The sequence below is a fragment of the Dipodomys merriami genome, unplaced genomic scaffold, assembly GCF_024711535.1.
Source record: "Dipodomys merriami isolate MVZ:Mamm:240054 unplaced genomic scaffold, mDipMer1.0.p SCAF_29, whole genome shotgun sequence".
Taxonomy (NCBI): domain Eukaryota; kingdom Metazoa; phylum Chordata; class Mammalia; order Rodentia; family Heteromyidae; genus Dipodomys; species Dipodomys merriami.
The window spans coordinates 3949485-3976185 of NW_027204381.1; the positions used below are offsets into that span (position 1 = coordinate 3949485).

Genomic DNA, 26701 nt, shown 5'->3' on the forward strand with positions numbered 1-26701 from the left:
AAGAGGACAGTGCAGAAGCCGACTGCCAAGAAGAATGAGGGAACTCCTGGGCCTATGTGTTGGTTATACAGATGTGTATTTTTTTTTTACAAAATTTGTCAAACTACAAACTCTAAACACAGTACTGCCTATAAAGTAAATAAAACAATGTTTTACACTAGCATAAAACTTTTTGTAGTTGGAATAGAAAAGTGATCACTACAGGTAATAGACTTGAGACAAAGGGATGGGTACATAAGACTTGTCCAAAAATTTACAGTAATTTTTCAGCACTAAAAACCTAAACATATGATCTCACTTTGATCCAAAAATAAACGTATTTGCTAAACTGAACTACACTTTAGAGAAGTAAATTAAGCTTAGCTGACTAGTACAAAGCTTGAGTGCTTGAAAGCTTGATTCCAGAAGCTCTATTACCTCCCACAGCCCAAAGCACAGATACAAGCATCTAGAGCTTCAGAGACATAAGATTTGGGAAGTAGATCTATAAAGGAAATAATCTACAGAGTAAATAAGTTAGGTCTTATGGGCCATATGATTTCTGTGTCATATACTCAACTAAATACTCTTAGAAAAAGCTATAAATAATATATGTAAAACCTGTGGATATAAATATGTTCTAACCAAACATTATTGAAAAACATCAAATAATGAGATAGATTTGGTCTATATGATAGTTTACTGATTCTCCGATTATGAGTGAAGATGATATATTGTTCATTTCTTTTGAAAAATATAGGTTTTAACCAAAGTATTTGAGGAAAAAATAATCATTACTTTCCTAACAAACCCGTTCCATTTGCCATTTGAATTCAAGTAATACTGAAGCATTAAGACATGAATTATACTTCTCCCCCAAGTAACCTCACCCATTCCTATCACTTAACTTTATTCAGATGACCTCCAAATCTCAGGATCATCAACAAAAATCACTTACTGCATATGTCAACTTGGCTGTCTTTTATTGTTGACATTTTTGGTGGTTTTTTGGTACCTATACTAGAGCTTGAACTCAAAGCCTTATACTCACTCTTTCTTGGCTTTTCTAATTACACCTGGCACTCTGCCACTTGAGCCTTACCCCCAGTGTAGCATTTTTGATAGTTAATTGGAAAAAAAGTCTCTCAGACTTTACTGCCTTAGCTGCCGTTGAATCACAATCCTTATATCATTACTGAGATCTTAAACACAGTAATTAAAAGGCATAGTCTCCTCTAAGCCCAGACCTTCACACAGCCTATTTCCCTCTGCCTTTACACCTACTCACCAAAACCTGTATATTCTTCAGATCATACCTTAGATGTCATTTTTCCCTAATGTCCCAAAACTGAGTTCATATAACACCACCATATACTTACAACAGTCATAAAAACTGTCACTCTCTAAGCTTGTCTCCTCAAACTACAAGTTCTTTGAGTGTATAAATTGCAATTTACTCAATTCTGTCTAGAAAGTGTTTAAAATTCAATACATATCGACTAAAGAAATGTTTAATCCTACCAGCAAACAGCTTCTTAAGGTGAGACTGAATCACTGATGGGTTGGTAGACTGGCCCAGTATTTCTAATAGGTCATCATCACCAATAAAATAAAATCTTGGAAATGCTGAACGTTTTTCCTAGTAAAAAGAAACAAGAAAAACTCTCTCTTTTCAAATAATTGGGATATTGGGTTCTTTACAAAATATAGATTATGGGGGGGGGGGATGAAAGGAAAATAACATGCCTCCAAAAATTCATTTAATGATTTCTGACACCGTTGAAGCTGATCAAGTATTGTTAGGAGAGCATTTCTGATTCCTGCATGAGTGGTTAACGTTGTGACTCTATTGTCTTTCTTGATATCAGTCATTATTGATCTGCAAGAAATAATTGTTTACATCCATGTCAACAGTGTTTTGGCTTAAGCGAGACTATATCACTTAGTTTTTTATGTTTTAAATAAACTAGTGGTAACATTACCACTAATAACTTATGCTTCCAATATACCATGCTATAATTTCATTATAATTCTCATTATAATTTTTATATGATCATATTACCAATCATCTAATTCATTCATTAAACGTGTATTAAATCTTATCTCCAATGACAGAAAATCTTATGTCCAATGACAGAAAAAGCCATTAAATAATGTCCCAAAGTATTTAAATAAAAGTATCAAAAATGACAAGAAAGAAAAGTACAAAGTGCTTTTATAGTGGCAAGTAGGATAGCAATGTAATGACTTTTTTGAGGAAGTAACTGATGTTAAGAAGTAAACAATGAGCCGGGCGCTGGTGGCTCACGCCTGTAATCCTAGCTACTCAGGAGGCTGAGATCTGAGGATCGCGGTTCAAAGCCAGCCCGGGCAGGAGAAACCGTGAGACTCCTATCTCCAATAAACCACCAGAAAACCGGAAGTGGCGCTGTAGCTCAAGTGGTAGAGCGCTCGCCTTGAGCTGAAGAGCTGAGGGACAGCGCCCAGGCCCAGAGTTCAAGCCCCACGACCGACAAAAAAAAAAAAAAAAAAAGAAGTAAACAATGAAGAAACATGAGGAAGCAGAAGGGGGACTGAAACTCAGAGCTAGAGTTACTGAAGCAAAAAGGAGAACAGCGCAAGAAGAGGCTAGTGAAAAGGACAAGGATCATCCTTTATCTTTAGAGCAATGGGGAACAGTTGAACTTTTACCTAGAGTAGTAAGTGAAGAAGCTGCATTTTAAAATGACTATTCTGATTACTGTGTGAAAACTCAAGAAGACAAAAGCAGGTCAGAAGGCTTAATATAGAAGTCCATGTCAAAGATAAAGTACTTTAGAGTAGAATTAGAGAAGTAGAGGTATGCAAGGTATGCATTTCCAAGATATTAATTAGGTAGTGAATCAACAAACCCGATTTCATACTCTAATAGACTGGGAAATGAAGGGAGTGAAAGACACCAAATATGACCATTATATTCCTGTGTTTAGTCATTAGGTAGTAGCATTTATTGATAGGAATCAGAACGACAGCACACACACATATATATACATAAATGGAAAGTAACTGGCAACTTTAGGAAATGCATATATATATATATGCGCACACGTGCATGTATGTGTGTGTACATACACACACACACACACACACACACACACAGTAGAATAGTAGGGCTGGGAAGGTGGCTCAGTGGTCGAGTGTTTGCCTTACATGCATGCATGAGGCCCTGGGTTTGATTCCTCAGCACCACATAAGCAGAAAAACCTGGAAGTGGCATTGTGGCTCAAAGTAGAGCGCTAGCTTTGAAGTGAAGGCCCAGAGTTCAAGCCCCATGACCAACAAAAATAAAATGAATAAGTAGAATAGTAAAGAGATCAGAACAAAATAGTTCAAGAAGTAAATAACTGGCAAACAGCCTTGAAGAAAAATCCACTAAAGATTAAATACACAAGACAGCAATAATGAAAATGTAATTAGCTTATATTGCAGATGTCACAATATAAATTAAAAACACATGTATGTCCACATTCTATGTAGTTGTACTGACCTAAAATCTTCATCAACTCTGTTGAAACGTGTTTGTTCTTTTGGCAATGCTCCACGGCCAAAAATAGGTTCCAAGTACACCCACTTTCTCTGAATATGATTTAAATTCTGCAGGTACTCATCTAACTCTGCAAGTTTTCTTTCCCAAATTGACACTTTATCTTCAAATCCTTTGTAATATGGAGAATCTTTTAAGGACTGAAGAAGGCATCTATTATCTCCAACTTGATTTACAATATCTTTCCAGTCTTTAATTAATTTGATATTTCGACTTTGGCTATCTTCATAATCAATCAATGTAAACACGGCTCCAACTCCCCAAAGGTCAAGTTCACGTAAAGCTTCTCTGATTGTAACTTCACCTTGTGCTCGGCTATTTAAGTCCTATTTAACACAAAATATCCACATTAAATTACACATTAATTCTAAGAAATATACATAAAAAATTTTCTCTGGCTTTTTCACCACAGGGGAAAAAGCTAAGTATATATAATCCAAGAAATTAACTAGTTATTGTATCCAGGCATATCAGATATAAGGATTAATATTCATATGGCCAAAGTATGTACAGATTCTATCTTATGCTTTTCATTTCTATGAAAGAAAAATAGTATATTCAAGCATCTATCATAATAGAAAAAATTGCTCTGGCTTAAAAGTTTTGAGACCAAAAAGCCAATATTTGGGGGACTAAACTATAGAAATATTATGGTATTCTAAATATTTAGTATATCTGATACACCAAGAATTAACAATTAAGTACAATTATCTCCTCCATGAGTCCATTTTTATTGTGTGTGTCTGTGTGTGTGTGTGTGTGTGTGTGTGTGTGTGGGTGGGTGTAGGTACTGGGGCCATACTGTCCCTTAGCTTTTTCACTCAAGGCTAGTGTTCTACCACTTAGTAAGTTAATTGGCCATTAAGAGTCTCATGGCCTTTCGCCAGGCTGACTTCAAACTGAGATTCTCAGATGTAAGCTTCCTGAATAGCTACTAATTCAGGCATGAGCCACTGGTGCTAATCACTTCTATAACTCCTCAGGATTATCAAAGATATTTCACAATTCTTTGACATTTTGTAAAATTATTTACATTTTGGACAAAAAAATGTAGCAATATGACATCAAGAGTTCTCATAGCTTTATGGAGAATGGGCAGCATACAGCATACGAATTCTGCCACTCATTACAGAACTGTGACAAAGTATTTTATCTTAGATATTTCCTGGTTATTGGTTTAGCTCTCTCAATTTCTGTATTCTCTAGCACACCAAAATGCATAAATTTAAGTGAACTGCATAAATTTAGGTGAATAAATTTATGTAAATTATTTTGCATTTGTTAGTTTTCTGATTAAAGTTGACTTCCTTCTTAAAAGATATTTCATATGTTTTCTTTAAGAGAGGTTTATACTGTTTCTATAACCCTATATACAGAGCTAAACAGAGCAAAACACTCATTACTAATGAGTGGGATAATAGGACATGTATTATCTTCAGAAAGGAAAAAAAATCTCATTTTCTATTTTAAAGAACAAGATATGAAGAAAAACTATGTATGAATAATGGTCAAATGTATACTATTTTTATAACAGAATTCTTACTTTAAGATCTGAAGCTTTGACAACAATTGTATCAGCTACTTTGAGTAGATCACCAAACAGTAATTTCTCTAGACTAGTCCCTCTAGGAAGGCCAAGGAGACGGAAAAGGTCTAGCCAGTGATCTGGAGAAAGATGCTCTCCTTTGACGTACTTTAATATAGGAATTACAATCTGTTAAAAAAAAAAACACATGTATGTACATATGCATATATCTGAAAAATACCTATTACTTACTTTTATTACCTCTCAAAATTTCAATTACATTATCTTATTTAACAATCTTGAAATTATATTCTTGTAAATATTGTTATAAATGCAAGCAAATCTCGCTTTGCAGTTTAACATGTTTTAAAACACGTGAGAGTATCTCTTTGGTTACTTTAGGATTTGACTTATCTCTCACTATCCAAAATACCATTAGGTTTTACTATAACTGTCTTAGTTATAACTTCTTTCCATTTGGCAATAAAAAATATCTATAACTTCTATGATTTATTCTCTTTCCAACTTTTTTTGATATATGGAGTAACTTAATTGAAAAAAATATACAAATTAAAATATGGTTTAGCCATTAAATAAGATAAATGAAAGCTCCAAGCATTGTTTTTAAAGTAAATAAGGATAAATGAGAGCTCCAAGCATTGTTTTTAGGGTACATAAAACAATCGTACTTTGTATCTGTCAACTTCTGATTGTAATTTCACTGTCATAACTGAATGTTCATCAATCTTCCTTAATCTATCATGCCAGTTCATCAAGAACTCCTCAAACATGTATGTCTTAGTCCTAGAAAATAATGAAACACATCTTAAAGTTTACCCATCTCAAAAAAAAAAAAACTTGCAAGTTACAAGAATCTAAATAATTTTTTAAGCAAACCGAAAAGTAATCCAGTCTTCACAGGCCATTTCCTGAAATTCTTGCTGAAATTCTTCATAAAGTCCCCAAGTTTGTGCACAGCTCTCAATGTCTTTAGAGATGGTATATGCCAGAGAGAAATTGGGCTCTTCTAGTCCAAAATGATGGCAATCATCACTACAAACAGGTAAGAAAAAATGGTTACTAAGCTATTTCACTGAATTCTGCTTGTATGATTAGTGGAGATAGTAGGAAACTGCCTTCACTTACAAAGGCAATGAAAAACTACTATCACATATAAACAAACTTTTTCAAAAAGAACTTATGTGTATGAGCACATGCTCATACGCACACATGTTCTCTTATTCCAGGGCTTAAACTCAAGTCCTCAGTGCTTTCCCTGAGTTTCTTTTTGATCAAGTCTAGCATTCTACCACTAGAGCCATACCTCCGTTTCTGGCTTTGTTTTTAGTAGTTTATTGGAGATAAGAGTCTCATGGACTTTCCTGACCAGGCTCTGTACTGGATCCTCAGATCATAGCTCCACGTGTAGCCAGTTTTACAGGTGTGAGCTATCAGCACCCAGCCAAAATAAGTACTACTATTTTTAGAGAAAAAACATACACCAGATTTTTCCTTCTGACTTCAAGATAATCAAACTCAATTTTCTTCTCCTTTATTAACTTTGCACTCTTCTCGAGAGTTTCAAGTTGACCAGTTTCAATGAGATCATCACTAGGCTTCAGTTGATCCCAGCGAGCTTTAAACTTTTCCAATTCTTCATAGTAGACCTGAAGATGTGATTTCACATTTCTTTTCATCACTTCAATCTACAAGCCAGCAAAGTTTAAATAATTTAGTCCAGAATAAATTCACATTGTATGTTCATGTTTTTATTTCCAAAATTTAAAGTAAAAAATACATCAAAAACTTTTCAAAGGATGGCCTAAGTGTAACAATTCAATGACAAAATTAAAACACAAATGTACAATAACAAGAGATAATCCTCAACTATTAATATGCCAATCATTCCTGATTATCAGCACCAACTACACCTATCAACAAAGATGACGCGTATGTGTGTGTGTGTATGTGTGTGTGTGTGTACACACACACATATATATATATATATGTATAGTCAAAATTGCTGGCTTTTGTTATCAGAGGATTGACATGAAGCATGAGCTTATAAGACTAATTTCAGGCCAACAAGATGTGTGCAACCTGCAGGCTGCACCTCTAAATGACAGACTGTGTCCCTTTCTTTTCCTATTAGGTGGCAAATGAATAAGGTAGGGAAATATCTGGAACAGTAACCTTCAGATGGTGAGAAATTAAATGGAAGAAATTTGGATTCCAGATAAATTTATAAAGTACAAGCATCATTTTAACTTGCATTGTAGCTTGAGAAACTAAGAAAATCAACTAAGAAATCAACTAAGGTATTAACAACTAGTTCATTCATAAAATTAGAGATTATACATATAGCAAGAACTGAAGACAAACTATGTGAAATAATCACTATTTATATAAAGTATAAAAATACTATAAATGTACCAAGGGAGGTCAATTTCAATAGCAACCTAAAATTTTCAGAATCCTGGGCTATAATGAAGGAAGAATAAATTAAGTTTCCATTTTAATACCTAAACTTTTCTTACCTGATCTTTAATCATAAGTTGATGGCTTTCCATCATTAACTCAAATTTATCCCACTTGGCTTTCAGATTACTAATTGTTTCTAAACCTCCACCTGCCACAGTTCGTAAAAGTCTGTTTTTATCTTCAGCTTCTTGAAATAAGGGCAAAATCTAAAGGTTAAAAAAAAGCATATTTAACAAATTTTTGTTTTATCAATTCTTTCAAGATGTCTTTTTGTGGTACTTGAGTTTGAACTTAGGGTTTTGTGCTTTATAATCAAGCATTCCAACACTTGAACCAAGCCTCCAGCCCCCATTCATTTTGCTTCATGATTTGCTTTTCTAAAATACATTTTACATTAAAATAACTAATTTTTATCTATGAACTCTTCTATTGTGTGGGTATTCATATTTCAGTTTTAATTTCATCCTGTAGCATGCTCAACTTAGAATTCTAATGTGGCACAAATGATGAAATGAACTACAAATGGGAAGGGATGGTAGGGGAAAAACAAAGGAGGAGGTAACAAAGTTTGATAGGAAATGTACTCATTACCTTACTCATGTAACTGTAACCCCTCTGTACACTATTTTTACAATAAAAAAATAAAAGAAAAAAGAAACAAATACTGCTAAAAAGAAGCCTTACAGTTACTGTCCTATTATATCAACACAGCATCAACACAGTCCAGAGAGTAGATGCCCAGATCACCAGATTGCCTGGACCTCTATATAGAAGAACATATACTTCTACATAATCACACAAAAATACCTAGAGACCCATAGTAAGTACAACAATAACAACTTTGCCTTGTAGTCCTCACCTCTGGCTTCCGACCTTGTAGCTTGCTATACTGTAAATTTGCATTGCCTATTTCTTCCACAGACTGGGGTGTAACTGTTAAGCTTTCCATTGCCTCAGTAACAAACGTATCAATTTCATGTATATGAGCTAGTAGGTAATAGTAAAAATAAGGCACATTATCATTACCAAAAGAAATTCAATTACAAAATTTCTAAATCAAGGAGGGTCAACATATCAAATCCTAAATTATCATGTATCATACAATAAAATTTCAGGAAGTGCATTAAAACAGATTTCTTCCCATGACAGTTTGTTTTACCTTGTATTTTAAATCTTTGAAAATAAAATGCCTTCAGTCTTACTAAACTTTAAAAAGTTAGAAACTTCAATCTTTTGAGAAATACATTATGCCAAAATCATGTAAACTTTCCAATATCATCTTCAACAACAAACTGATAATATTTCAGATTCCAAATAATGAAATTGTCTTCACTTTTTACACTTGTTAAGGATGAATAGGACTTTTTTACTTTCTCAAAATTTCATCTTGAGAGTATTTAATAGCATTTTCTAGTTCAATTTTAGTTTTTAGTTCATCCTTGACTCATTTTATGACCATCAAAGTACTGCCATTACATACAAAATGGAGTAGAAATGAAAATTAAAGTATCTTTACTCTGGATGGACTTCTTCAAAGAGAGAACAAGCATATCAAACAGCTTCTGGATGAGATCATCTATAACGGTCTTCACAGGGCTGCAATTAATATTTAAGCAGTCCACCTTGACAGTACTGAAAAATGCCAATGGACATATCCATGTAAGAGAGAAACATTTTAAGAAAGATTCTCATAAAGACATTCTCATTAAAATGACTTTATATAACACATCTGTTTTTGGAACACGGACATGTGGTGTTAATAATACCAGCTAAAAGCTAACGTTTATTGAAAATCTACCCTATACCAGTAATTTATCTGCAGGTTATACATTTAGCCATCAGCATTACCAATAATATTGTTTTAAGTACTGTAAAGCTAAAAAAATTAATGATCATAATTTAAATGACCACCAAGATCATGCAGTCAGTAAAAGCTACCCAACGACAGAGCTGAACCACTGACCCTTCTGTAGAATGACTTCATCATTAAATACACTGGCTATATGGCACTACTAAGAGTTAACAACTTGATCTCAGGTTCTCTCTTCTTCATCTCAGTATGCTACAGCACAAGATTTTCATGTTACAAATGTTCTCTAAATATTCACTGATAGAAATAAAGTGAGGTTATCTTTTGTATAGATAATACGTACACTATTATACAAGCCTTGTCATGAAACTCTCAGCCAAGAGTGGTTGTGGTAATAAGAATTTTAAATAGCAAGGGGGAGAGATTTATAAAATGTTGGATTATAAAATACCCCTCTCATCAATACGTAGATGCCTCACTATGTTGTATGTCTCCCAGGGCATTCTTAAAGGAAGGAGAGCACTGTTATATGGATAACATATAAGAAACTCTCATCAGTAGCTCCTGACCATAGTTAGGCTGTGCAGACATAGTTCCTTCTCATACTGGATCTGAAGAGTAGCTTCCTCCTCAGTGTATTCTACCCAACTAGACCTCAGCCAATAGAGCCTCTAGAAAGAAGTTCTTTCCCCCCAGATGGTACTTCAAATGTCACAGCTGAGATCACAGGAAGGAAGAAGTTGATTCCACTGCTCCCAAGAAAAATGAGTATAGTCCTAAGTGCTACATAACCTCCAATACCTTGGAAGTCGTTCTACTTCTTTCCCTTTTACTTTCAGTGCCTTAAAATTCTTCTCCCAATCATGTACAGTAAAAAGATGCTTTTCTGCCAAAGCTTCCATATCAACTTGTCCAATTACAATCCATTCCTATTTAAAGAATGAAAAATATGTTAAAGAAGTAGAATAAGTTGAAATGTAAAAGATTAGTATCCAGCTATTAAACCAACAAATGGAGAAAATGTAAGGTACTCAAGTAAATACAAATTTAAGTAAATGTAGTCATTATTACACAACCAAAAGAATAAAGAAAAATTTAACATGAAAATACAGCAAATACAAGTTTAATTTAGATTTTCTTCCCAAATTAGACACATATAAAAAACAGACTCACTCTGCAAAGACAAAACTCACTATAAGGTACAAATCTGGTAGTATTCAGATTTACCTAGTAGTGTACAAATCTAAAATTCAGTAGCACTGCAAAGCCATTCTAGGAACTGGACCAGTTTTCAGTCTTAGCACTTAGGATCAATAAAAATGAGCAGTGGGATTAGAGTTTATATGTGGTTGGTTGGCAGGATACACCTAATGATGTTGTAAACAATGACAGCCCGCACACATTCATGTGGATATGCCGTACAGTCCAGTAGGGCAGTAAAACCTCATTATGGAAGTTTTTGTAAGCATATCCTATGGCATTCTCCCAAGAACTAAACTTCCCAGTAACAGATTTCACAGAACAAACATCAGTTGTTGACAAGGCGTGATCGCACACAATTAATCTTCCAGGGCTGGGAAGGTGGCTCAGTGGTGGAGCGTTTGCCTTGCATGCATGAGATCCTGGGTTCGATTCCTCAGCACCACATAAGCAGAAAAAAAAATCCGGAAGTGGCGCTGTGGCTCAAGGGGTAGAATGCTAGCCTTGAGCTGAAGAGCTGATGGACAGCGCCCAGGCCCAGAGTTCAGGCCCCACGACTGGACACACACACAAAAAAAAAAACAACTAATCTTCCACCACTTTAGCCACAAGTCCAGCCCAGCTTTTTTGCTAGTTAACTGAAGGTGGAATCTCTTGAACTTTTCTGTCTGGGCTGACTTCAAACTGAGATTTTTTCAACCTCAGCCTCCTGAGTAGCTAAGACTAAAGGTGTGAGCCAGCAACACCTACTACCGATGTAACTATCTTTTTATCAGTCCGATTTCATTAACATTCCTGCACTTCACCTCAAAATATATTCAGGAGAATTAAAATGACACAACAATGTCACGTTCCAAGTTAAAATAGCAATTTTGCTATTTTGTGAAGTTTATTCAACTTCGTAAAATAAAGAACCAAAAAATTTTTTTCATTATCAGGATAAATCCAAATTGTTCAAGAATCTCTTAAGTCTGGTTTTCTGGTCTGCAGTGTTTTAATTTTATGCCAGATAAAATTATTAATTAATCTGTACATTTACTGTTAATTCAATCAAATGAAATTTTAAGATCAAAGGCAAGAAAATGACATGTTGAATACCTTATGTTGATGTAACACAGCTGACAATCTCCTAAATAAGTCTTCTGCTTTGCTGTAAATTGTCAGAAATCCACTTGCATTTCTGTCAATCATGACAGAAAAAATGGACTCCTCTCCTGCCTCCCCTACTCCCTTAAACTGATTTGGAATGCCGATGAATCTCTTCATCTCTCTGTAATATTTAGCCCGGATTTCTTCAAAAGGGGGCCTAAATTGTAACCGCCCCTGTCTGAAAATAAAATATAATAGTGTAATAGTATATGTATTTTAACAATATAAACTGTTAGAAAAATATAAATTGGAAGTTAAATTAGGGTTCAAAATCATCTTACTTGTAAGTTAGGTCTATATTTATCTCTGGCAGGTTCTCATTAAGGGCTTCTAGGCCCATCTGATATTGATGCTCCAGGGCCTTATACAGCTGGTGATTCCAGTGCTGCTTCCATGCATGCATGTCACTGGCTTGGAATCCCTAATATTGACAGTCACATTTTTGGCTTAATAATTAGGTAGTAGAATAGAGTTTTCATTCTTTATCATATGAAAATACTTTACAAGCAAGGTAATTTTAAATACCTGAACCTACACAGTCCTTAGCTGTTTTGTCAGTTGTGGGGCTTGAACTCTGGGCATGGGTGCTATCCCTGAGCTTTTTTGTTAAAGGGAGTCACAGTTCTCCTTCTGGCTTTTTTGGTAGTTAACTGGAGATAAGAGTGTCACTGATTCTACTGCCCGGGTTGGCTTCAAACTGCGATTCTCAGATCTCAACTCTTAATTTAGACTACTGGCAGAAATCACCAGGACCCTACTTGTTGTCACATTAGTAAGACATTTGATACAGCATTAAATGTGAAAATATTTAAATGGTCATAAATAGTATGTAAAAAAAAATCACTGAAACAGCTGGGAAGGTGATTTAGTGGCAGAGTGCTTGCCTTGAATGAAGCCCTGGATTCAATTCTTCAGCACCACATAAGCAGAAAAGGCCAGAAGTAGCGCTGTACCTTAAGTGTTAGAGCACTAGCCTTGAGCTGAAGAGCTGAGGGACAGTGCTCAGGCCCAGAGTTCAAGTCCCACAACCGACAAAAAAAAAAAAAAAATGAAAATAAAAAAATAAAAAAAATCACTGAAACTTAACATTATACCTATTTGGATTTTATTTTAGAATGCAGTAATAAACAATAGTTTATAAATTCTTAAATCAATTTTTAAAATGCCCATTATATACACCTTTTCTTTTGCTTTCCCATCCCAAATAATTCATTGGATATTTACAAACAAAGTAATTTAAAATATAAAGCTTAGGATAGTTTACTATTTTGCTTCCAAACAACTACAAATCAATTCTCATACATTTTCATAAAATTCTAAGAGCTAAAAATTTATGTTAAAATATATATATATATTCAACCAAGATTTGATTATTATCTTGGTAGCAGGCTCTGTGCTGCCACCTCTCTATATATTTATCTCCTCAGATCAAAATGTTAACAGGCTGAAATACTACCCAAAAGATAAAACAATTATGACATGAGACTTATTGCAATCACTGTATTTTTGCCTTAACTTTGCAATCACCTAAAAGAGAATTAACAAACAACAAACATTTAAGCATCAAGTCAGAAAAACCACATACAGTTTCTGAAGGATTTGGGACTCAGTAAGACATACAAACTTTTTTAATTCATTGTTATTTCATGTCATTTACATAAGATTTTTAAGAGCTAATCAATAAAGCTTTATTCTGAATGTGCCATCAATTCATATCATCTGTAAAGATTGTACTTCAAAATACAGAAGTAAAACAGACTCTTACCTGTGCTTCTACACTGGCTAGGCCAGTTCTTAATTCTTGTAATCCATCTTTCCAGCGTTGCTGCTGCCGAAGCAGATCAATATTCATAAGAACTACCACCTTCCAAAAGTTAAAGCACAGTAATGTCAAAACCTGCTAGAAAGTAAGTACCTATTCAGGCACCCTTCATCAACTGACAGAGGACCACTAGCCTATATGGCATTATCAACAATCCACTAAAGCACTGAGAAGCACAAAACATCACTTCTGAAGTACACATAGCAAATTACAAGGAGAAAATATCACATAAACTCAAGTTGACAGTCTTCAAAATAACTAACCAGGGTTCACTGAAACTATCACAGTTGTGAAAAACAAGGAATTACTAAGAAGAAGACTACAAAGACTCAACAACTAAACACAAAGAAACTGGATTATACTTGGAAAATAAAAAAGGTTTTAGAAGGAAATGTGTAAAATTCAAAAGCAGCATATTTCCTGCTTTAAGACTAGACCATAAGTATACAAATTGTTAACGTAAAGGGAAAACTGAGTGAACAATATTTACAATTTTGCAACTTTAAGACTCAAATTATTTCCAAATAGGAAAGGTTTTAAAAATTAGGTACTAATAACTTTCTATAAAATATTATTCATACCTTTTCACAAAATGTAGTATGCCATTTTCTCAGTTTTCTGTTCTCAGTGGCAAGTCTTTCTGCAGCATTCTGAAGTTTTTGGATGTAGCCTTCTAATTCTTTAGGATTATCCCAAGTAATTTGTGACTTTCCTCCACTTCCTGCTTTTGAATTCTATGATACATTTACTATTTAGATAAACATCTTTTTTCCACAAGATTTAATACTATCTCATAAATACAATTATCACCAATTCTGACCTTCAATAAAGCATCTAAGCCAGGCACCAGTGGCTCACACCTAAAATCCTAGCGAATCAGGAGGCTGAGATCTGAGGATCACATTTCAAAGCCAGTCTGTACATAAAAGTACCCAAGAAACTCTTATCTCCACGTAACCACTCAAAAATTAGGAGTGGGGTTATGACTCAAAGTGGCAGAGTGCTAGCTTTGAGCAAAAGAGCTCATTGACAGCGCCCAGGCTCAGTTCAAACCCCAACACACAGGCGCGCACGCGCGTGTGCGTTCATCTTCAATTCTATAATGGATAAAGCAATCTGGTCAAGATTTCATGGCTCCATTTCTTCCAGGTTCTCTCTGGAAGAAAGAAGGGTTTTTGTTGGTTTTGTTTTAGGGTTTTGTTTTTGTTTTTTTTTTTTTTTTTGCTCTAGGCCAGTGCCCTACCACTTGAGCCACAGCACTACTCTGGTTTTCTGGTGGTTTATTTGAGATAAAGAGTCTCATGGACTTTGTTGCCTGGGCTGACTCTGAATGGCAATCCTCAGATCTCCTTAGCAGCCTCCTGAGTAGCTAGAATTACATGAATGAGCCACCAGTACAGGGCTAGCAGGGTTTGTTTTTTTATATAAGTAACTGAAAACACCCTAGATACAATGTAGCAAGCAAGCATAGGAAGACAAGAAGATAGAATGCAAAGGGCAAAGACCTCAGAAATTAGGTTTTGTCAGTCTCCTTCATATCCTGGAGAAACTTCAATGCAAAACCGCTAACACACACAGACCAAAAATACTCCAGGACTCAACTGTTCCCCCAAAGGATCAGAAAACAGTAGTCTCATATTTTTTTTTTTAACAAATCCTGCCCTGTTGTAGTCAAACACTAATGGAAAAATCGTCTCTCTACACTTTCAGTAAGACCAAGTAGAATGCTCATCTTCCACCATTACCCTACTTGTAGAAGCAGGTATCATTCCAATTTCCCCACTAAGGTAGTGTTGGTGGGAAGAACTTCCACCTCTACTTCAGAGCAACACAACAGTGTCAATCAGTCCTGTGCTCTACCGTTCCTCTTATCAATGAGGTCCATCAAGATACCAAGCCTACACCCTAATGGGAGGCAATGAAGCAGTACAAATTGATACCTCTTGGTTACAAGATGGTATACATACATTATAAAATATTTTATTCTTACAAAATTTCACAAAGTAAATTAGTTTTCTCCTCAGAAATATCAGCATGTTATTTTGTTTTGTTTTGGTTTGCTTTGATTTTCTGTTGGTCCTGAAGTTTGTACACCAGGCCTCAGGTTCTCTAGGCAGATGTTCTAACCAACTGAGCCTCACCTCAGCATCAACAGATGTTATTTTGAATATATTTATTAGAGAAGGTTAAGTTAAAAGGTTTAAAATTGAAAACAAATCTCTACCTTTGGTGAAAAATATTAAAAAGTAGTCATGTATATACAGATATACATATACTTACATATATTTATAAATACACAGAAAAAAGTTTAAAAGAATATGTATGTATGTGTATATATAGCATGCATATATACATATATCTATATACATTACACTACTATATCAGACTTGAAAAACTGCTATATGTTGCAATATAGAAGACATTTCTTTTTATTGACTTGTATTTTTTAAACTTTCCATAATAAATTCATTAAACATAGAAAACAAAGTTATTAAATCATCTTTATTAAAGTATCTACAATATGAATCATATAGCTTATAGTATATTTTAAGCTTGAGAACTTAAAAAAAAAGTTAACATGGTTGGTCTATTATTTGAAATGAAATTCCTGCTTTAAAAAAAAAATCTAGGGCTGGGAAGGTGGCTCAGTGGTAGAGTGCTTGCCTTGCATGCATGAGGCCCTGGGTTCGATTCCTCAGCACCACATAAGCAAAAGAAAAAAGCTGGAAGTGGCGCTGTGGCTCAAGTGGTAGAGCGCTAGCCTTGAGCAGAAGAGCTGAGGGACACCACCCAGGCCCAGAGTTCAGGCCCCACGACCGGAAAAAAAAAAAAAATCTATTCATGCTGGGCATCGGTGGCTCATGCCTGTAATCCTAGCTACTCAAGAGGCTGAGATCTGAGAATCACAGTTCAAAGCAGGAAAAGTTCAAGGCAGGAAAGTCCGTGAGACTCTTATCTCCAATAAACCACTAGAAAACTAGAAGTGGCGCTGTAGCTCAAGCGGTAGAGTGCTTGCCTTGAGCTGAAGAGCTGAGGGACAGCACCCAAGCCTAGAGTTCAAGCCCCATGACCAACCAAAAAAAAAAAATCTGCCTTTAGTTGACATGTGGGAAGTTGGATTTCTGAAAGGTGAGCACCAGTCTAACTCTAAGAATGGCTTATTTATATCTAAGTAACATGGTTTATGCTGAACACTCTTTTCCTTCTAGTATCCTGGGATTTGGGAACACGTGAAAGAGAAAATGATAAAGTGACAGCCCCCAATATAAACCTGAGTGGTGAATCTCTAATGACTTTAACTGCTGGTAAGGAAATTCAATGCCCTGTGTGGTTCCACTCCAGGAAGCTTATACTGAATTTTTTTGGGACTTCAACCCATGTACTTCTTCCTGTATTAATTTTGCTTTGCACTCATTCACTGTAGTAAATTGCTGCTGCATTCCAAGCACTGAGAACACAACTCTGCACTAAATCACACAAGTCCTAGTGACTCTCAGAATGTGGAAGGGTCCTAAGGATCCTGAAAGAAACGGCAACCCACTTTCAAGTAAAAGAAGAGTTCACTCCTCTTTATGTATTTTTCCAACCAATTTATGTCTAGAAAAACTAAACCTATAAATCTCAGAAAGTCAGTAGTCACAAAGTAACACGTAGTTTAAAAATTATTGAGGTTTCGGGGAGGGGGTCAGAAGGGAAAAAACTGACAGAAAATGAGGGAAGTGCTGACATTGTTCAAAAAGCATTGTACTCATTACCTGACTTATGTTAACTGTAACCCCTCTGTATACATCACCTTTACAATAAAAATAACTGAGTTTTCCCAACTTTACATTACAGACTTTACATAAGTACAAATAATGAGAAATTAAGTCTTAAATCACAAAATTAAGACATAATATAAAAGTGCTAATAAACCCTGTATACAAAGACCTCAAATTTCAATGGAAAATAAATAGCATATAAACTGTATATTACCTACACTATTACAATTGATCAAAACATATAGCAAAATATGTGAAATAATTGTTTAAATGTGTTACTTAGTGGGAGAACAACAAGGAAAGGAGTAACAATGCTCAACAATAAATGTACTCATTGCCTTACTCATGTAACTGTAATCCCTCTGTACAGCTTCTATATAATAACATAAAATTAAAAAAATAAGTTACTAACAGTAAAGGAAGGCATTAAGGAGTAAAAGAAAGTGTAAATTGGTGGCTATGTTAAGCTAAATGGTATACTGAGAAACTAAAATAATCACTTCACATGTAAAATCTAATAATAAAGTATAAGACATCCACTTACCTTAATTATCTGTTCAAATGCTAGGGCAGATTGTAACATCATTGGCCTCTGACTCTGGATCATTTGTTGATCAATAGAGTTATAAAAATGCGCTACCTGCAAAGTACAAGTCCAATTAGCAACAACTGATAAGAACAGATTTCATCTGTAAGTTTTAGTTTTCTTCACTGTTACTATTTGAATGGGAATAGTAACTTTTCTCGATCCTAAGATTAAACAGAAATGGTTTGTCTTCTCTAATTCAAGAATAATGAGTTAATACATATCGTCAACATATACATTGAATTCCTACAGTTTTCTAAGTGATGTATTGAGGTTCACTGAACAAAGGTGACCGAATCTAGTTCCTAGAATCAAGAAGCCCAAAGACACCTAAAAAAGGAAGTTAGCAAAGCATGTTGAGTGCTAAAACAAGCAAATACACCTAAATTCTTAACTTCTGTACTTTTTTAAAAGTCCTTCCTTTTTCAGGATACAGCAAAAGGACTTATCTATTTCTTCAATCAAAATTTATTTGAGTTGTCTTTTATGTATTCTCTTACATCCTACATCAACAAAAGCCTATTATATTTTGAAAATGTATCTTTAATCCTATCACTTCACTAGCTCCCTTGATCCAGCACTAACTCATAAACCTCCATCTCTCAGCAACAGAGTAAAACAGTCTAGTCTCTCTGCTTCCAATCATAGCCTCCAATAATCTACTGAAAGCAAGCTGGGATGATGGAGTCCTCTTCTTTTTACTAATATGCATGAAAATATATTACTCCAAATTAGACTAAGGAATGACAAGAAATAAAGACTAATCCAATAGCCTAGAATTCTCTATGAACATACCCTTGCTAGGCAGATGAGGAACTCGTTAATTAGAAGGTCCTTTAAAACCCTTGCAATTGGGGCTGGGAAGGTGGCTCAGTGGTAGAGCGCTTGCCTTGCATGCTCGAGGCCCTGGGTTTGATTCCTCAGCACCACATAAGCAAAAAGAAAAAAAGCCGGAAGTGGTGCTGTGGCTCAAGTGGTAGAGCGCTAGCCTTGAGCTGAAGAGCGGAGGGACAGCGCCCAGGCCCAGAGTTCAGGCCCCACGACTGGACCCAAAAAAATAAAAAAAAAAAAACCCTTGCAATTAACATAAAAAACAAACAATATTCTACTTTTCTAAATGATTTTTGAATGAAAAGTAGTAACAATAAGTTCTTATCCCATTTGTAAAGCAAATTTTGCAATGCAATTCATTTACCAAACTATAATTTCACAAGTTAATGATCTATTCTAATTTTATTAGCCTAAAAATATCAACAGGAAGCCCTTAGCACATACGAGTTGAAGCAATGGATTCAGAGCAGTCATGTTACATGATGACATACTTGTTTAAGAATAATTGCTTGCTTGCAGAACTTCTGTGCAATGTTTGCCACTTGCTGGATTTTGGCAGGAATAACAAAGCCAAGGGCAGAGAGCTGACGAACTTCTCGTAGAAGTATCACCAAACGGTCAGAATAATGTACTTTTAATGACCCATCATTAGGATCCAATTCCATTATTCGACTGTTAGCCTCAATGCTACAAAAAATATACAATCTTTTAAGTCTCATATTATCATTGTTTTGACTGGTGAAAAACTTAATTTTTGTGAGTTTTCTGTAAATATTAGTATTAAAACAAAAATAATTATGACTTTTAAATTATGGTCTTTTTTTCACAAATCACAACCCAGATTTTAGAAAGAAACTGCAATACTCAAATAACATTGTTACATCAATATTTCAACCAAGTAGTTTTAAAGACAAAAATCAATCTCTTAACTGTCAGCTAAGACTCAAAATCGACATGTCCACCAAAAAGGAAACGTCTTGATTCATTTTCTAAAGGTATCCAAGAATTTCCAGTCTACTTGAGTTTTTTATATTTTTATTAACAGATCAATGATTTCTTAAAATAGAAATGAGGCTACAGATCTAGCTCAGTGATAAAGTGTTTAACCCGCCTATGAAAGGCCAATCTTTTCTAAAATAATCTAAAGTGTAGAAGAAGAGAAATACTCAAATGTTTCATTCTGCTACATTTGCTCCATATTAGTTAAGGATATTCAAATCTGCTTTATTATAAAAATGTCAGTCTTAATTTAGCTAAGGTATTATGTTTTCATCACACACACACACACACACACACCCTTTTAGGATGTTTCAGACAATGCTCATTTCTAAAATCATTTTCATAGTTAAGAAAATCTTCAGTTCTTCAAGGTAGCCTACTGAAAAGCAAAGAACATATATACCTGACCTCCTTCAATGTACACACAACAGAACACAATACCAAATGCATACCTGAAATGGGCTATAAAAGATCAGATAGGCTGGGTGCTGGTGGCTCACACCTGTAATCCTGGTTGCTACTCAGGAAGCTGAGATCTGAGGACCAAAGTTCAAAGGCAATCCCAGGCAAGAAAATCCACAAGACATTTATCTCCAATTAACCACCAAAAAGCTCCAAAATGGAGCTGTGGGGCTCAAATAGCATAGTCTAAACTTGAGCACAAAAAGGTCAGGGATGGTTCCTAGGCCAACCAGCACAAGAAACAAAAAAGAAAATCAGTCTAAGCTTTTCTGTCTGTATACTATGCCTGCCATGAAACTATAATGGTGAGTTTTTTTAATTTTTTATTATTATCTTTAAGTAGTTGTACAAAGAAGTTCCCATTTTACAAAACAGTATATGAATACAAGGTGTCTGACAATGTTGACTAATAGTCTTTTTATACTTTTTTTTTTGGTTGGTTGTGGGGCTTGAACTCTGGGCCTGGGTACTATGCTTGAGCTCTTCAGCTTAGGGTGAATGCTCTACCATTTGAGCCATAGTGCCACTTCCAGTTTTCTGGTGATTAACTGGAGATAAGAGTCTCATGGACTTTCCTGCCCAGGCTGGCTTTGAACCATGATCCTCAGATCTCAACCTCCTGAGTAGCTATTATTACATCTACTGGTATCCATCTGGCTTTTTACTTTTATTCAGAACTACCTTCAAAATCAGTTTGCATATACCAGCACTTTCAAATATGTATTCAAAACCACCCTAATGACTCAGGACATGGTTTTATGCACTCACTAGAATGAAGCAAGTTTAACAGTCTTCTCTACAGCAGATAACAGTCCCCTGGTGTGCTACCACACAGAATTCATCACCAACAACCACGGTGCTAAAGCATGCAAATGTTCCAAAATTTGTTGGATAGAGCACTTTTAATTATTTTGGCCTGGAGCATCTCTCCTATTTTAGGCTCAGAGTTGGAAGGGAAAGAACCATTATGTATCAGACCTTTTGGTTCCTCGATTCTTCTTCTATAAAAACAAAAGTATTCCTTCAATTTAAGAAACATTACTTTTATCCCAATCATCCTTTATACCAGTAAAGACAGACTTCATATATAGAAGTTCATATTTAAAAGTTTCTTTTTAAAAGATATAGTTGGGCATGCTGGTATATATACATGTGGTCCCAGTTACTCGGCAGGAGAATCAAGAATTAAAGGCCAACCTTAGCAACAGAGGAAGGCCCTGTGTCTTAGAAAAACAAGAAGCTGGAAGAAAAAAACAAGGGGCTAGAAATGTAGCTCAATATGAACTATGTTCAAGGCCCAAGCTTAAAAAAAAAAAATGAAACAAGTTTAAAATTACAGACAATATGCTGGAGAAGAAAATTGACCCTAGATACAAAGCAACTGTATTTGGTTCTAGAAAACATGTTATTTTTGAATAATATTAACCAATCAATATATAAAACTCAATAAATACTAACCTAAGGCTTACTACTTTGAGCCCCATGAAAAAAAAGTCCCTGTCTCAAGAAATTTAAAATTGCTGTAATGTGCATGTACAATACTAACATAAAATAATAAGCATCTAATGTAAATATAGAGAAAATATGTAAATACTAATTCAAGGAAACCTAGAGAGAAAACCTAATTCTCAAATGAGAATCTGCAACTTCAGGGCATAGATGTTAAAAATCAAGGCAAAACAGTGGTCAATCTAACCATAACATCAAGGTTTCCAAACTTAACTACATATTAGTTATAACCCAACTAACTTGTTTTCAAACAAAAAGACAAAGGAGAGGGATTAAGTTTGGAGAAAGAAGAAAGATCATTAGTTCTACCTTGCCATTTGGATTAATAGTATATGGTTTTGTTTTACAGTTAGTTTACTTATACTCACCACAAACCAGATCTGGAGTCAGATAAACCTGACTGAATATCCCTGGACCAATCATCAAATTGTTCTTGCTCGTATAGTTTAAACTGGTCTAAGAGATCTTCAGCACTTCGATGGAAAGATCGAAATCCTGACAGGTCAGACAAAAGAGCCTCAGCAATCTTCATAGCATCATCTACCTTTAAAAGTCAAATTATAGGGAGTAGTTGGGGAGGTGGGGAAGGAAGGGATGGTAAGGGAAAAACAGAGGAGGAGGCATCAGTGCTCAATAGGATATGTACTCATTACCTGAACTCATGTAACTAACCCCTCTATATGGTATTTTTACAATAAAAATGTATAAAAAAGAATAAAGAGGTTAATAAAGTCAAATTATAATAATGAACATTATTGGAATTCAAACAAAATTAGCACCCTCTTCTGATCTTTCATTCAGAAATTATTTTCCCCTCATCTTTAAATAATAAAACAAAGTTTTCCAGAGAACATGACATCAGCCCTTGCTTTAGTCATGACTTGTATTACTTCAAAACAGCAGCTCACAAGAAGGCAGTCCAGACAGGCACAATTTTAAGGGTAAAATAAAACAAGGACAGGTCTCAAAATACTTGTGCCCACTGATATTCAGAGAAAACTCCAAACTTCAGCAATACTCCTACACAAGTTCCATAGCAATACTGCCCTGAGTTAATGCTCTGGTTAATACAACAAACCATGAGGCAAATCTGAATGTCAAGAGAGAAAAATACTGTTCTTCCATAACTACACAAAGAACACTGACAAACTGGAGTGCTAAGTGTCAAAATGCTAGATTTTATAATATTCTCTTGCCCTTAATCACAGATCAAATTAATATTTACTGCATATGTCAAATACAAAAGACAATAGACATGGTAAGAATAGTAGGGTCTTATGAGTCTTAAGTAACTTTAATAATTTTTTGGTTGGTCAAGCACTTGAACCCTAGGCCTGGGCATTGTCCCTGAGCTCTTCAGCTCAAGGTGAACACTCTACCACTTGAGCCACCACACCACTTCCAGTTTTCTGGTGGTTAATTGGAAATAAGAGTCTCAGGGACTTTCCTGCCAGGGCTGGCTTTGAACCGTGATCCTCCGATCTCAGTCTCCTGAGTAGCTAGGATTACAGATGAGAGCCACTGGCACCCGGCTAATACTATTAAGAGGTGTTTGAAAGACTTGAACTCAGGGCCTGGGTGGGCTCTGTCCCTGAGTTCTTTTGCTCAAGACTAGCATAGGACCCTACTATTTTGAGCCACAGCATCACTTCTGGTTTTCTGGTGGTTAACTGGAGATAAGAGTCTCATGGACTTTCCTACGTGGGCTGACTTTGAACCATGATCCTCAGAGCTCAGTCTTCTGAGTAACAAGGATTACAGGCATGAGCCGCCACTGACAACCAGGAATATTAAAGTTTTTTGTTGTCAGGAACAAGCGGTTGCTAGTGTGGTGCTCTACTACTTGGGCTGTGCCTCCAGCCCAGTTTTTGCCAATGGTTTTTGAGATAGTGTCTCATTTTCTGCATCAGCTCTTTCTTGGACCACAATCAACCTATTTTAGGCTTTTTTTGCTGGAATCACAGGTGTATAACCACATCTAGTTTCCCTCCATAAAGACAGAGTCTCAGACTTTTCAGCAAGAACTGGCCTGGGACTGCAAACCTCCCATTCTCAGCCCTGTAATAACAGATGCTTGCCACTGCACCAACTGTGTACTGAGATGAGATCTCATGAACTTTTCTGCCCAGTCTGGCCTTGAACCATGATTCTCCAATTCTCAGTTTCTTAAACAGCTAAGATTAGAGGGGTGAGCCAACAGTGTCCAGATCCTAAAATAATAGTCATTTCAACCTATAAATCTGTCAGTTCCTCAGTGTCACAATAATTTTGAATTTTCTATCAACCTAAAGTGATTTAGTCATATAAACCAACTTAGAGACTGACCGCAACTATCTAAGATTTTGCAATTACATTGTTAATACGGTGCAAAGGATGCTTATTTAAGAAAGTGTAAATGCACTTGCATTGAGCAAGTATAACTAAAATGATAAATGAGTTGTCAATTTTGTCTATGTGAACAAACCATCATTAGACTGTGCTATTCACACTTTCTCAGACTAATACATTTCACATGAAATTAGCTGGAGATGTGAAGGAAAACAGAATGTTTTCACTATAGTTTTAGAGATTCTACTATACATGTCTCAATTTGCTATGTTTTAAACAATTAGTTTTCTTCAGCTTAAATTAAAACAAATACCTTCAATTCCAACTGACGAACCCAAACAATATTATTCACAACTTCTGAAAGATTTCTGCCAGAAAGTGGTCCAGATGCATCACCAGGGATTCCTCGGCACCGAGTTTCAAAGTCTAGTCGAAAATCTATGCAATTAAATCAAATAAATGATTACATAGAGGTAGCAAATTTCCTGAACACCCCCCATGTAACGAGCACTACATGAAAACTTGTGTCTAAAAAAAAAGTTGGCCCTTACCGTCGACTTTGTACCAAGTCAGAAAGAGAAGGAAAATAACCAGTCATTTTATAACTATCTCCAGGATGACGATGTCAGAATATAAGTTAACACTAAAGGATATACAACAAATAGAAAAACCAACTTATAAAATATTTTTCAAGCAAACACTAGAATATCTGGTAAACTTACCTTTAACTGAGTCCACAAGTCTTGCCAGTAAAGTTTCTCTTTCCAACATTAACTCTTTGCTTATAGTTGGACGCTTCACCAACTCTTTGTATTTTAAAAATGCTTGAAGAAGCTAACATAAAATAAAATGTCATCATGATAGACTAGGTCAGTATTTTAGGAGTAAAAATATCTTTAGTAGGTTAAAGAAATAGTAAGAGTAAAATATTTCAATATTTTACCTGCTGTGGACTATCTTGAATTTCTGAAATGTAAATTTTTAATTTTCCTGCTATTTTTTGTTCTGCAGGGGCAATGATTTTTTCATATTGAGATACTGCAGCTTTCCATAAAGGCTAAACAAATTAACAATATTATTAGATTTTAATATTTTTTAAACTATCTTTAAAAAGAACAACACAAAGGGGAATTATAAAGAAATAAACACATATATTCTTAACCTCAGTATATGGATTATATTGCACAGGATTCAGACCAGTAAAAGGTTCAAATACTCGAGACAGGCACATGACTTTCTCTTCACTGGTTGGCAAAAAATAGAGAAGCTTCTCATGAATTGTTCTAACAGCCAAGACCTAAAACATAAAACATGAAAATAATGAAATTTATCTAAATCAAATATTGGTATAAATGGGTCTAATGAAAATTTAACAGATTCTCCAAAATGAATCAAATTGAAGCATAACCCTGAGAATTAAGGTGACCTCAAAGGCATAACTGTGTCATCACACTAACATTAGCCAGGGTGCTCAAGTCTAGACAAAATATAAAAGATTAAGATATTTTTAAGAGTGTTTAAGATTCATTTAAGTAAAAGTATAGAGATTTCCATGAATATTGTAATGACTTCTGATTTTCATTATTCTGCATTATTTATAACTTACAAATATCTGAAAACAAACACAATTGTATTTTAAACTGAAAATTTCTATTAACAACCAAATAGTACTCAAAAATGTTAAGTAAAAACACTATAATCTTCCATTTCAGTTAGAAATATTTGTATAAACTTGTTCATTGCAAGAACATCACCAATTCTGTCTATGTAAAAGGTTTGAAAAGTAGTTTTAACTAGCCAGGCACCGGTGGCTCAACACCTGTATTCCTAGCTACTCAGGAGGCTGAGATATCTGAGGATCATGGTTCAAAGCCAGCCCGGCACAAAAGTCTGTGAGACTCTTATCTCCAATAAACCACTCAGAAAACCAGAAGTTGCGCTGTGGCTTAAGTGGTAGAGCGCTTGCTTTGAGCTGAAGAACTGAGGGACAGTGCCCAGGCCCAGAGCTTAAGCCCCACTACCGACAACAAAAAGAAAGTAGTTTTAACTAAGTAACAGCCTTTCTCCAACTACATTGCTGCTGTCATTTTCCACCAAAAAAAGAATCAAGTTTCTTAGAAATGTAGATGATTCCAAGAGTAATACAGAAATTGCATGAGATCAGCCCAGCTATGCAACTCCTAAAAGAGTGAAGGCTAAATTATTAAAATAACAGGGGCAACTGCAAGGGACACTCACTGCCCAACTATGGAATAATGTAAGAATAAGGACAATGTTCTAAAACACATAAAACACAATAACCCATGAATTCATGATAATACCAAAAATATTTTATTGCTACTATGGAACTATGGCACGAATCTATGGTTTTACTCATTGTTCAAAAAATTGTAAGTAGAAAGAAGTTGTATATTCTGCCATTCCTATGCAAACTGTATTTCAGGAAACTAAAAACAATGGATGAGCAAGATTCTGCTACATTTTCCTAAATCATCACTACAAAAATACAGAAAGAGGAAGTGGCACTGTGGCTCAAGTGGTAGAGCACTCGCCTTGCGCTGAAGAGTGCAGGGACAGTGCCCAGATCCAGAGTTCAAGCCCCACGACCGACCAAAAAAAAAAAAAATGCAGAAAGAATGACAGAATTAGAAAAATCATTATTTTACAACCCTTCAA

General features: G+C 35.2%; 1 protein-coding gene across 3 annotated transcripts in view; it reads right to left on the minus strand.

The window, feature by feature from the left end:
- Nucleotides 1–26701, minus strand: part of LOC138838830 (cytoplasmic dynein 2 heavy chain 1) — a 172077-nt gene that overhangs the window by 136416 nt on the left and 8960 nt on the right. For all 3 annotated transcript variants that reach the window (XM_070038203.1, XM_070038201.1, XM_070038204.1), the window contains exons 7-28: nucleotides 25188–25322; nucleotides 24969–25082; nucleotides 24748–24859; nucleotides 24339–24463; nucleotides 22066–22241; nucleotides 19219–19414; nucleotides 17855–17950; nucleotides 14131–14283; nucleotides 13493–13591; nucleotides 12009–12148; nucleotides 11677–11905; nucleotides 10180–10307; nucleotides 9085–9200; nucleotides 8428–8555; nucleotides 7625–7774; nucleotides 6588–6793; nucleotides 5985–6140; nucleotides 5777–5891; nucleotides 5106–5276; nucleotides 3506–3888; nucleotides 1726–1858; nucleotides 1501–1618 (exon numbers count right to left, since the gene is read on the minus strand). In XM_070038203.1, the coding sequence (XP_069894304.1) occupies nucleotides 1501–1618; nucleotides 1726–1858; nucleotides 3506–3888; nucleotides 5106–5276; nucleotides 5777–5891; nucleotides 5985–6140; nucleotides 6588–6793; nucleotides 7625–7774; nucleotides 8428–8555; nucleotides 9085–9200; nucleotides 10180–10307; nucleotides 11677–11905; nucleotides 12009–12148; nucleotides 13493–13591; nucleotides 14131–14283; nucleotides 17855–17950; nucleotides 19219–19414; nucleotides 22066–22241; nucleotides 24339–24463; nucleotides 24748–24859; nucleotides 24969–25082; nucleotides 25188–25322 (3379 nt within the window). The remainder of the gene's footprint in view (nucleotides 1–1500; nucleotides 1619–1725; nucleotides 1859–3505; nucleotides 3889–5105; nucleotides 5277–5776; nucleotides 5892–5984; nucleotides 6141–6587; nucleotides 6794–7624; nucleotides 7775–8427; nucleotides 8556–9084; nucleotides 9201–10179; nucleotides 10308–11676; nucleotides 11906–12008; nucleotides 12149–13492; nucleotides 13592–14130; nucleotides 14284–17854; nucleotides 17951–19218; nucleotides 19415–22065; nucleotides 22242–24338; nucleotides 24464–24747; nucleotides 24860–24968; nucleotides 25083–25187; nucleotides 25323–26701) is intronic.